The sequence below is a fragment of the Phyllostomus hastatus genome, unplaced genomic scaffold (assembly GCF_019186645.2).
Source record: "Phyllostomus hastatus isolate PE091 unplaced genomic scaffold, TTU_PhHast_1.1 phas_contig_137, whole genome shotgun sequence".
In the NCBI taxonomy this organism is placed as follows: Eukaryota; Metazoa; Chordata; class Mammalia; order Chiroptera; family Phyllostomidae; genus Phyllostomus; species Phyllostomus hastatus.
Genome location: NW_025333583.1, coordinates 1671691 through 1685030, shown reverse-complemented (window position 1 = coordinate 1685030; position 13340 = coordinate 1671691). Strand labels below are relative to the sequence as shown.

The window sequence follows — 13340 nt, the reverse complement described above, 5'->3', positions numbered from 1 at the left end:
TTTAAAACAATCAATCTCTTATCAGAAGTGCCTCTCACTGGGTGCTGGAACCGCACCGTCCAACGTCTCAGTTCTAACAACGTTAGGCAGTAGGATAGGAGGTGCAGAAAGGAGCCCCCAGTTTCCTTGACTTTCAAAGTGACTCCCACAATCACCTCAACATCGGTGGCAATATACATCCTCTTTAAGTTGAAAGGAGTCTTGTGGTTTTTACTGTCCTTTTCATACATCAGGGCAGAAAGCAAAGACTCAGTGGTTGGGTGACCTTGTCTGGCCCCAGGGTTAGAGGTTTTTCAATGGGGAGCTGCTCCGGGTGCAGCGCAGAAACCACAGCGCTCAGGGCCCTTGGCTACCCAGCCAGCCGGGGAAGCTTCAAGTGGAAGGAAGCGCCTGGACAGTCGGGAAAGGCTCTATTTCGTTACAGAGCAGGAGCACTACAAGTCTCTAGATGGCAGCCTCCAACGAGTTTGAGAAGCAGTCTTCTGTCCTTCTCTGCCACCCCATTCCCCTTGCACCCCCCGCCGCGGCTCCTCGCAGTGTAGTATCAGCTACATGTGTGCCCTAGTTTGCGGGTGCTGGGGTGTGCTGCTCTCCAAGAATGCGACTTTAAAATGTTCATTCCAGTGCCTGATGCTCCTGGCTGGGAGCTGCCTAGATATTTGCTTGGGGAAAGCGGGGAGCAGAGGATGACGAGAGGATTAACCTTAAGCCCCTTACCTTGGAGCGATGGGGCTGCGGGGGTCACACAGCCACCATCACCCTGACAGCAACCGCACCTCTGTTCTCAGTGCAGCCGCTCCGCTCCGAGCAGAAACCGCGCAAAAGCCACCTGCCCGGCAGGCATAATACCGCCAGGGCTACAATCTCAATTTACCCCTGAGGTGTATGCGGGTGAAAAATAGAACAATCTCAGTTTCTCAGATTCGCAAAGGACTGTGTCGGAAGGAGCGCAGAGAAGGGGCAAAGGGAGAGAAGGAGACAGGACAGAGTCAGACGCAGACCAGGGGAATCGCGTTACTCCCACGTGGTGGGGTCTAAGGTGGCATCCCTGACCCACCCAGCGTGGGGACCCCAGGGCTGGATGGAGTCAGGGAATGCGCGTGGCGGGAGATGGTCAGGAGGACTCACAGTCTGGCAGGGAGTGTGCGGGCAGCTGAGGCAGGTAGAACTGGGGCGCATCAAGGTCTCTTCTGACCCTAGATCGGGTGTTAGGGGCAATCTCCCCACTCGACCCCACTCCTTACATCCTCACCCTCTCCCTACCCAGCAACCTCTGACACTCGCCCTGGTTCAGATGGACGAGAAGTGGGGCAGTTTGCCCTAGACCTGTTCCCTCCTATTTTCACCCACACCTGGGAAACCAGCCTCTCTACGAGGCGCGAAACCTCTCTAGGCTGTGTCTGCGGACACTCCGGCTCCTGCTTCCCGAGGCAGAACAGAGCCCAGATCCCGGCCCTGAGGGTGGGCGGCCGTCCCCCATCCCCGCAGCTCCCGCCCGCAGGCCGCACCCAGCCCCGAGCTCCGCGCCCAGCCGGGGATCACCGTCTCCCAAAGGCTCCGCGCCCCGCCAGGGACCATCCTAACTGCAAGTGCAGCGTCCTCTGTCTGCTCCGCGGGAGCGCCGTGCAGGCGCAGGGCAAGTATGTGAGCCACCGGGGTGGAGAACGGAGTTTGCGGGGCACTGGGCTGGGCAAAGAGGGAAGCGGCTCTTACCTCCGCACGGAGAGCAGGGAGTTGCCATCCATTGTCGATGGGCGTGCAGAGGAGCGAGGCGCAAGGTGAGGGCAGAGGGCCGGGAGTCTGCTGCGCGAGGACCGGGCTCCCAGAGCCAGGGACACACACGCGCGGGGACAGACACGCGCAGGCTGGGACAGCCGCCGGGCTGTCAGAGACACGCTCCTCCCCGGCGGGGAGTGTGGCGCACTGCGCGCTGCTACCACTGGAAGGTCCCTTCCTGTCGCCCCTTTATAATCTGACACGAATCTGGTGCGGCCAAAGCTCCAACCTTTCTGCCAGCTCCCGCTTACCCCCGGGGCAGCCCCCTCTCACTTGCCACTGGCTCCGTCAGACCTTTCCCTGCCACTCCCTGTGCCCAGTCCAAGTGACTCCAACAAAATTTCTCTCTCCCCACCCTGCCTGCCTGTGCCCTCCCTTCCCTTTATCCCTGAGGTACAGCAGTCTGAGCCTTAAAGTCGTTCCCCTGCTTTCCCAGATTCCCCTCTTCTCTTGGCAACACTCCTGTTCCCACAGGCCTCCCATTCCTCTGGCCACCTCTCCTAAATTTGATGTTTGTCTGTCTTCTACCGTGACAATGCTCTTTGATCCCCCAACTGCCTCCCCTTTACTTAGACTCTACCTGTGTGATTCTCACAATTCTTCCCCTAACTCATTCTGCTTAATTGTGACTCACTTATTATAGAAGCCTGTGTGTGCATAGAAACCTCAAAGCCAGTGACAAGGGTCATTCTTTAGAGGCCAGCACCCAGCCCCGGGAAGAAGGGCTGTCACAGAAGTCTCCACAGTGCCTGCCTTAGTATCTCCCTGAGCAAAAAATGACAGTTATTTTAAGAAGAAAGGCACTGTGGATCAAAAAACTGTGGTACATTTACACAATGGAATTCTATGCAGCAGAGAGAAAGAAAGGAGCTCCTACCCTTTGCAACAGCATGGATGGAACTGGAAAGCATTATGCTAAGTGAAATATGCCAGGCGGTGAAAGACAAATACCGTATGATCTCACCTTTAACAGGAACCTAAACAACAAAACAAACAAACAAGCAAAATATAACCTAAGACACTGAAATAGAGAACAGACTGACAGTGACCAGATGGGAGAGGGGGAGAAATTTCAGGGGCATTTCAGGGGAATTTCAGGGGGAAAGGGAAAGGGTATACAGGAACAAATATAAAGGACACATGGACAAAAACTGGGGGAGGGGATGGAAACGGGAGGGAGGTGGGGAGGGATGGATGGGTGGGCTGGAATGGGAGTAAAGGACAGAAAACTGTACTTAAACAATGATTAAAATAAAATTTAAAAAAAAATACATAGAAAAAAAGAAGAAAGGCATTGATAGTAGCAATGACTGTTAAGATGAGTGTCCTGTAGACTTTGATCCTTAAAAATGATGTTTTCATTAAGAAACGTTTTTAAAAAAACTTGCAGAAGTCTCACACTAAAATGTAAAATATAAAACTGCAACACTTTTACTGAAAAACATAGAAACAAGTTTTTGGGACCTAGGGCCAGGGAAGACTTCTTGGACTTGATGACAAAAGCACAATCTATAAAAGTTGGGTAAGCTGAACTGTGTCGAATTCATTAAATGCAAACTTTTGCTATGAGAGACCCTGTTAAGAGGACTCATAGACAAGCTACACACTGGAAGCGAATATTTGCCAGTCAGATATCCAACAAAAGCCTACCATCTAGAATATATTTTAAAACCTCTCAAAACTTAACTGTAAAAAAAAAAATCCCAACGATTTAACTAAAATATGGGCAAAGAAACAATTTAACCAAAAACATGGGCAAACTGAAACCTCACTCAAGAAGATTTACAGAAGACACATAAGCACATGAAAAGATGTTTAACCGACTAGAAAAATGCAACTTGAAACCACAATGATATTTCACAAGACACCTAACAGAAGGAGTAAGATAAAAAGTAGTGACAAGAATAAGACCTGGTATGGATGCAGAGAAAATGAGTTTCTCATCATTCACCTCTTACCGGTAGGAATGTAAAATGTAAAAATCTCTCTGGGATAATCAGAGGCTTCTCACCCACTCCCTTGTCCTTGGAATGTGTATTCTGTTTGCCTTCTCCATGCTGCAGGCTGCTCCAAGGACACAGACTTGGGATAGTAAGCTGTTGTTCAGCCCATCTGGATTGAACATGTGACTGAACCCCATCAAGGCCTCTAAATAAAAGTTTAAGATTGTGGCAGGCAAGTGTGAATATCTACTTATCTTGTGGTCACTCAAGACAAGATTTGTATGTAAGTTCTCTTGCTCATTAAGCCAACCACCTAATGATCTGAAGTGGTCTTTCAGTGCCTTCTGTGTATGGAGGGTGGTTTCAAGTTTCACCAGGAGGCTCCCAAGAGTTGCAGCCAGCAGTTGGAAAGCCAGCCAGGACACTGAGAAAATGTGCCCTGTGAACAGGCATCTGGAGGGAGATCCAGAGCTGGTCATCTACCCACCTCTATGTGGAGACGAGCGGTCCTTATGTGGATGCTCAGGCCTACTGAGTGAGTAAGGGCATTCCCCAAACACATCAGCTGGTCTAATTCGCTTGTTTGAGGAACTGTGCAGAGCATGCTGTGGCAAAGAAGGGGAAAGAATGGCTGTTGCAGTGAGCTGGCCTCTACTGTGGCCAGTGAGTTCTATGGGTCACCCAGTTAGAGGCTTAAGGTTGAGTCAGAAAGTTGGAAGAAGAGCTGAAGTTAGAAGGACTCTACTAAGTTTGGAGCTAGCAGACAAGGTGGGAGAGCAGGATGATTAGTTGGTGACCTTAGCATGCCATTTTGCAGAGCTAGATGGGTGTAGGTTGCAGCAGAGTTAAGATCTGACTGCTTGTGACAAAGCCTGTTGGGACGCTAAGAGGTGGAATGCCTGGGAAAGTGATGAGAGTGCAGAGGAGGCAGTTTCGTGATTGACAGCAAAAGAGATAAAAATCCCTGTGCTGTCCAACTTCTAAAACAAAGAAAAGCAAAAGCACAGCAACAATGACCTCAGCCAGTGCGGCAGCCCCCACTTCAGGAAATGTTCTTGATGAGAGAATATATTCCTGTTGTGCTTATGGATAGATCTACCAAGTTCAAGCCAAAGGTCAGGCAAAGTATCGAGGCAGGATTAGTGCGCCTATGGGATGGGGGGATGTGTGGTGGGATAGGTAGTGGGGGATAACGGCATTTCTTAGATCAGGGAGGAGGCAGACAAAACAAGCAACACCCTCTTTTCCAGCAGCACCTGCATAGCACTTGGCTGGGTCGATGAACTAACTCCCTTATAGATTGGATTATTTTATCCTCAAGAGAGGCTTAGCTCAGTAAAGGGACTTGCCTGGGTATGTGAGATCCTGGAAATCTATAGAGAGGGTACCACAAATTCTTAGGGAGTTGGAAAGAGACAGGCCATCTATGCCCCAGTCTTGGAAGGCCATGATGGTTGGTTGGTAAGAGATAAGGCAAATATCTCTGTGCTTTCAAAATCCTAAAAAATTTCCTGATTACTGAGACTCAGAGTCTTGGGTTACAAAACAAAGCAGCACATTTCTGCATTTTGCGATTGCAATGATCACTGAACCCATCAAAACAACTGAGCAATGAGGTTCCACAGAAACTAATGGGGGATATTTGTAACTTTTTGTGCATCACGTTAAACAGTTGGGCAATTTATCTTTTAAAAATGGAGATTATGGCATCATGGAACCCCCCCAAAACATTATTTGAACTAAAATTTTATTTTATAATTTCTTAACCAGGGTTCTCAATTCCGGTGGTGGCACTGCTCTCCAAAACGTAGGCTGCTATCAATGACGAGAACAGGAAGAAGGGGGTGTCGTTAAGCAGATGGTCCTGGCTGGCGGCCATCGCAGTTTGATCTCCTGAAGGTGCGGGAGCGCTCCAGGTGCTGTGCTTTGAATATGGCCTCAAAACACAGTCAGAGATCGTTTATTGTGGATCTGATTTCCAGACCAAGTTTGGGGAGCTAGAAGGTGAGGATTCTGAAGTGTCAGATTCAAGATTCAGTGATAATCATAAAACGCGAAAGGCTACTGCCCAGAGCCTACACAGTTCCCAAGAGCGCGTGAAAATGACCCAGATTCGCCTGCGTTAGCATGAGCAAACAACCTGCTTAGCTTTCAGGACAGGCATAGAAGGGGAGCAAGTGGGGTGTGAGGTTTATTAAACAGCTTTAGGAGTTTGGAAAGCAGTAGCCAGTGCACCCGAAGCCAGCAGAGTACTGGGAAGAAGGCTCCGCGGAGCTGACGTACGGCCGCTCTTGTCTGCGCGGCCTCTCTAGCGTCTGCAGCAGCACTGGTGATGCTTACTAACTCAACAAGACACGCTGCAGTACTACCAGCCTCCTGTGACCCCCATCCCACTTTAACAGCAAATACGTGCCTGGACACACCCATGGATGGCCGCTCTTGAACAGAGTTGCGCCATGATCCTGGGGTCAGTGGTTCTCACTTCTGGCTATCTATCAATACCTGAGCCCCCTGAAGACCAGCTGATTAGAATCTTAGGAGATGGTGTCCACGCGCCAGCATTTTATAGAGGTTTCTATAGAGGTGCTGTTAATGTACAAAGTCTATTGGAATCTTGACTAAGTATGCAGCCAATCTTGAGAAGCTTTTTTTCTAAACACCTTATTTTATAGAACAGAAAACAAACCTGGAAAGAAGCCGACTTAAGATTTTCCTGATGAATTAGCTACGAAGGTGGGCCCAGAACAGAAGTGTTCTAAATCTTGCCGCTGAAAAAGGCCGTGGCTGTGCTAGTAGTGACAGCACCAGGCCACGCAGGGCAAACATAACTGTGCCTTTAACAGATCTTTAAAAGTTTTTTTTTCCTACGTCCTAAGAGTTCCCAGCAAACTTTATCCACTTTCATAGCTTCTGATTATTTGTTTGTTCCACAATATTTATAAAGCTGCTATGACATGGCAGACTCTTTTTGTAGGGACGTGGGTTGTGTCAGTAAAGAAGCTTTGCAAAAACGCCTGTCCTCCTGCCCCTTCCATTCTAGTAGGAGGAAGCCCAGACTATAACACCTATAGGAATGCAGGTATCTCCTGCTCTTCGAAAGTTCACGTTAAGCCACTGAGCTTTTATGAGAGCTCCCCAGGGAACTTATACTCATTGTCTCAGCACCAAGCTGCCCCAGCTTTGAACTGTGTCTGTGAGCCTCTGTGCTTTACCTCGAGTGATTCTGTGCATCCTTTAGCAAGATGTGTCCTTAGGAAATCAGAAAATGCTGAGAGAGATCCTAAGGGTGTTAAGCCTAGTGTGATACTGGGCATAATTAAGTGTTTCTATTGCGGTGAACAAAATAAAGACACGGTGCATGAACTGAATTCGCCTGCATCCACCATTTGTGCTATTTACATGCAGACCTGGAGAATCTTGAAAATTGCTGAAGTGACTATTATGTTCTCAGCCCCATGTACCCTTCCCTCAATGACACACATCACAGTGTAACTTCACGTTCCATTTTTGTGACCATTGCTCAGTCTCCTGTTGTCCTCGCTCAACTCTAGTTTCCAAGAAGGCAGTGAGCATGTAATTCCATCATCAGATGCTGTAGAAATACCAACCTAAAGCTTAGCTGCCTTAAAGACCAATTTATCACTATTCCCTGTAGTTGCGGGAAATGGTGGGCTTCACTGGGAAATTCATGCTTTGGGTCTTTCATATAATTGAAGTCAAACATCTCATAAGACTGGATTCTCCTGAAGACATCTGCACACAGTATGGTGATGGGGCCGGAGCAGCTGGGGGCTGACCAATCCTGCCTCCCTGTTCTTGTCTTTCTGTCTCTATCCACGGCTTTTCCGCCTGGTTAGCTTTGAGCTTCCTCATGGATGGCAGCCTCAGGGGAGTTGGAATTCTTACACGGCTGGCTCAGGATTCTACAAGCTAGAGTTCCAACAGATAGGGAGTAGAAGCCTTCAGTCTTTTAAAGCCTGGGCCTGGAATCATGGACCACATCAGGTCCATTGTATTCTATTGGCCAAGTGATTACAGAGCCTGCGTAGATTCAGGGGGAGGCGAAATTGATTCCATCTTGCAATGGGGAAGGGTTAAGCATAGGGGAGGGAAGAAATTGGTGATGGTCATCTTGGAGGCCAGCTATTACAATTTGTTTTGGGTCATTGTTTTATTGTTAGTAATGAGCACTGTACTAGGCCTGGAGTAAAAATGCAAAGAATGCTCGTTAATAAATGAAGGAACATATGAATGAGTGAGAAAAAATGGAATATCAGAGCCTTTAGGCAAGCTATGTGGTATCTGGCACCCAGTTAATTGGTAGGGATAAAAAAACGAGTCTTCACTTTAAGTCTAATGTTATTTTCATGATGCTCAACTGTATAGTGAAGTGGTCAGTAACATGAGGATGATCTCAAAGAGTTTACAGGCATTCCTGTGAGATAAAGGAATATCCACTGCAAGAAGAATAGACTAGAAAGAGGGCTGGAGACAACAAAAGTCTCAGGGACCACTTAGCACAATACTGGTTCTTCAGCCTCCTCATCCCCCAAAAGAAATGAGTACAGTAGTCAATAGCCTCAAATTCCTATAAATGGTTTCCTCTTCAGAGAACATGAATGAGATATTATCTATTAAACAGTTTGAGTCTTCAGACGTAAACCCTGAGTGAAAACCTAATGCTCAGCCAGTCAAGGTAGAAACATGTGTGGCTGACTATGAGATTCATAGTTAGCGGCACCTAAAGCTGGACTCCTCCAGGGAGGAGAGGGTATGTTAATTGTTCTTCGATGTGATGCATGAGCTTAGGATCTGCCTGTGCAGACTTTCCCGGTCACTTCAACTCTGCAAGTGTGCAAAACCTTTCCAGAAATGCTGTCCTTGAAAGGTTTCCAGCCTCATTTGTAAAAGCATTTTACTTTGCAAAACTTCCAGTTTCATGCACATTTATCCAAACCAAATGTGCACCCCGGAGACTATCAGGGAGCCGGTGAGCATTCATTTATGCCACCATGTCTTTTGTTGTTGGCCGAGGTGATGAATAGGAGACTTGAAGTGAATAGCGCTCGCAATTCTCCACTTTCAAACATCCTCTGGCTAATTATGCCAAAAGTCCTTTACAAAAGCAGGAGTAGTCACTCTAATTTGCTCCCACAGAAACTCTGGTTCGTCTAAGCATTGACGGGGGAGCATTTGAGCCAAGGCTTTCATGTTTACTGAAGATGCGCAAAGGCACCCCCGGGGGAGCATAAAGCCCGGTATCCCCTAAATGGGACCCGGAGGGCCACTGTCAACTCCAGCCTATTTGTAAACTACTTCCACGTCCTCACTCACAACCCAGTTTTGCTTTAGAGAACAACCTGTCAAATCCCAGACTTAGATTCTTTTCTGGCAAAGAAATAACCGCCAGGACATCAAACTGTCTTCACGGCTGAAGGAGAAGGAGACATAGAAGGTTTATTTCCATAAGGCAAGTGGACCATAGACCGAATAACTCGCTCTCATCTTGAATTCAGTCTCGGATTTTCAAGAGCTGTCTGAGATATTCCTAATACCTGTGATGACAGGAATAGGATGTCTCAGGAACCCAGACTGCTACCCCGACAAAAATTGCTTTTTGCACAGACAGTAGTCAACAACGATACAACTTTTTACCCTGCACTCACTTGTCGGCAGGCCAGCTGGCAAGATTTGTCTTCCACATTAAAGGGTTTGCTCAGAGCACAGCCCAGCATGGGCGCCACCAGACCTTTCCTTGATTATAGGGATGTTTCTTCATTTAAAGAGAAAGAAATTAGAAGTAACGAATAGAATAAATGTTTCTACTCATTTACAGAAAAAAACCATTTTGATTGGTATCATACAAACTTTAATAGACAGTTTTACACACTTGCAGATATAACTAAGGGTTTCCTTTCATTGTGTTTGATTTACTAGACTGGGGTCCAGGTAAATTACCTTTAGTGGGAAAAAGAGGTCAATTTTTCAAAGGTTGATAAAACCCAGCAACCTTGTCAAATATTGTAAAAAGTCATTGAGTACTGGAAACTCCAGAGGGCACGAATGGCCAGCTCCACTAATGGGCTGCCCTGGGAGGGGACACAGTGACTGATTGGTCTGGATGTCATATCTAAAGGGATTATAAGGCTTTTGCAAGTCTATGACAATTTTGTGTCAAATCAGTAAGTATGGGGGTTATGGATTCCTGGAATTTTGTCACTGTGAGCTGAAGCACTCTTACGTGGACTCCAATGTATACAAGCTCCGTGTTGGAACCCCTCTGGCGGCCCTGAGGAAGCCACTCTCCCCAGTGTCCTCACTGAACGGGAACCTTGAGAACGCCAGTGGCCCCGGCCACTTCCCCAGGCTCTCGTCTCTAATTCCTTCGCCAGAGGTCCTAACCTTTGGACAGCAGAAGAGAGCTGTTCCACCAGTTCCCAGAAGGCCCTCTTCTTTTTTTTTCCTAAAAAGGGAAGATGCATTTATTTTGTAATGCAACTGAAGAATAACTTTTTCTAGAGGTTTTCTTTGTAGAGTACCTATTGAAAATATTTTTGTGAGCTTTGATGACAACCCAGGAAATCATAAAGTTATGAAATCAATGATTTGCTAACCCTTTTTCAAATAACTTTGCTTTTCTCTGTCCATGCTTCTTGGTATAATTCAGAGATACAAAGAAAATAAGTTTTCTGTGTGTGTATACATGCAGACAGAGAGAGAGAGAGAGAGAGCGATCTCTAACTAGGACTGAATGAATGGTCCTTTCTGGTCTTCGCAATCCATTTTCACTTTGGACAGCTGAATCCTCATTACTAGTATGTATTCTTACCTATTTCCTCTGAAGATCTCATTCCTCTCCAAGTGCCAAGAAGGTTCCATTTCCTCCCACGTTAATCCTTGTTGTTGCTCAAGTGTCGTTTCTCTTAGAGAATTAGTTACCTTATTGAGTATGTGCACACGTGTTCTTTTTTATGTAGAATCTTGATTTGACGCATATGCCCCTTTATAGCTGTAGTCCTTGGCAACAGTTGGTGCTCAATCAACACTTCTTCAGTTTATTTAATGAGCAAATATTTACTGGGCACTAGCACGCGTTCCCTGTGTGGGCACAGCTCCCGGGGGCTGCTCAGTGAATGAGATCTAGGCCAAGATAAGAAAGAGCTTTGCGTCTCCTCAGATTAGTAAATGGGTTAGAAATTTAAAGTTAAACATTTATTAGCCACTTTACAAAGCTGTTTCCTACGTATTTTTCTTGTGAGGCTCACAGCCACCTTGTGATCCCAATACAACAGATACGGTTCTCACTGTGGATGAGAAAAGAAAAAGTGAGAAGTTAACTTCAATGGTGGCACCAAAACTGGAACCAAGTTTCTGTTGTTGTGTTTTAAAGTCTCAATATTAATTTTTTAATTACCAGAAGGGAGAATTATATTATTAAAGGTTATATCGGGAATATGGTACATACTAGCATTGTATCACAAGCGTATTCCACGTACTTTGCCATTTTTATAGCTAAAAGTTCGTTGCTTACTTTTATAATGATCTTTTCTGAGGTCTAAGGCACAAATCATAAAACACTGCTTTGAAGGGCACAATTTGGTGAGTTTTGACAAATGTGCACACTCACCTAACCACCTTTCAAATCAAGGTATAAAACATCAGAAGCAGATTTTAATCTTCCAGTTTTCCCACTATGCCCTCTTGGACTTGAACCATGCTGACCTTGAGCATAGGTTTCTGAGGAGCCTGTGGAGCCATGGATATGGGGGCCGTAATGCACTCGGTGCAGGCAGGCGGGTGCAATTTCACCCTTTCAATCTGCCCATTGACTGGGCTCCCTGCTTCCAAGCCCACTGTGGCAGGTGCCCACACAAGGCCATCTAGTGGAAAGGCAGAGCATCAGTTTTATTCTAAATGCTCCCGGCAAGAGAAGTCTTTTTCACTCTTCCTGGGACCAGATTCCTGTTATTGTCTACTCAGTCTCTTGTATTCTCACTTCTCCATGTTTCTCTACACTATCCATCAGAGAAAGTATCCCTTTCATCTGTTAACTCTGGCTACCCCTTGCTTACAGGAAGATGACACTTCTCATTTTTATATTTTTCAGTTTGGAGGCAGATATAACAGACAATTTTAGAAAGGGAAACTACAGGTAATTGAGGTGATTTCTGCCAGACATAAAAGGAAGTATATCTGTAGGCAGGAGGTTTAGAATGTAACTGTTGACCTCCCATTAGGACGCTGCTCTGCAAATTATTGCTCTGTGGAAATGAAAATTACATCCTTTTTCATGAGATGTCAACTGAAAGGAACATGCGAGTCATATGAAATGACTCGCAAAGGAAGATTCTCCCTGCAAAGCAAAGGGAGTCAACCAGAAACAAATAGCGTTGCTATCACAGTAACACTTGTCACTTAAGAAAGCAGTGTGAAAGTTCTGCGTGGCCTCCCTTAGGTGTGAAAAATAAAACATGCAGTGCTGCTTGTTGACAAAGAGCAAACCAGGGAAACAGTGACTATCGTGTTCAGCTACCTGACATGCAATGGTTGTTGTTTACTCTAAGTTCGGGTGGGGGAAACTCACAAAACAGGCATGAAAATCAAAGGAAATTTGTTTGATCCTTCATGAAGTACGTTAAGCCCAGCAAGGAATCATTTCCACAGATGGGTCAGGCTGTGGACTGAGCAGCTGAGAAGAGAACCAGGAGACTAAACATAGCAGAGGTTCCAGGCCACACTTACGAGGAGATGATGGTGTGCTCGGTGTACAACTTGTCAGGTGTGGGGAAGGTCTATTCAAAAAGTGATCATCTGTACTTAAAAAATTAGTGCTTTTCCTACCAATTATCTACCTCAGATCCATAAAACGTATGTTTTTAATTTATGTGATAGGCTCCCTAGAACATAATTGGGACCTTTAATTTTTAAATGCAGCACAGGAAAACCATGCACATATATATATGTGTGTGTATGCATATATATGTATACACATATATGTATATGCATGTATCTACACACATGTATGTGTATCTATATACATGTATGTATATATATAACCTATATATATACATGCACATATATAACCTAAAGAAGTTTATATGTCAAGATGTCTAAGAAGCCAAATTACTATGAAAAGAAAAGAACACTTACATTATTAAAAAACAAGCATTTCACTTTGTTTTATATCTTTATTTTATTGTTCTGTGTTTTTTCCATCCTTCTGACTTCAAAAGAGAAGTAAGTGTCTAGAGATAATTTGAGGGAAAAACATCTCAGAGATTCCTTGTACCTGACCATGAACCCTGGGCCCATCTGCAGTGACATCACTGGGTAACTGTGGTTTGCCTCTGCCCGCCCCTCAGGCTGAACGCCCCTCCCTTTTGGGTAGTAGTTGGTACATAGCAGGTGCTCACAATTTATATAATTAGATGTGTTCCCCCATATTAGTCTGCTCTCCCAATCTTGACCCATTTTATTTAAAAAAGCATTGCAAAACTCCTCCATGCGGCTCTTTAATCGCCCATTTCGTTGCATCTCCTCTCGACCTTGTTAGGCAGTCTCATCTTTTGTTTCACAGAGAAAGCGAAGCAATGAAACTGGAGCTGCCTACATTCCTGCCTG

At 45.7% G+C, this 13340-nt stretch overlaps 1 protein-coding gene across 1 annotated transcript in view; it reads right to left on the bottom strand.

The window, feature by feature from the left end:
- The window catches only part of LOC123829834 (SPHK1 interactor, AKAP domain containing), a 119084-nt gene extending 117148 nt beyond the window's left edge, over positions 1-1936 (bottom strand). The window contains 1 exon segment of the mRNA XM_045855783.1: positions 1714-1936. Coding sequence (XP_045711739.1) covers positions 1714-1741 — 28 coding nt within the window. The 5' untranslated portion in view covers positions 1742-1936.
- Positions 1937-13340: the final 11404 nt, after the last annotated feature.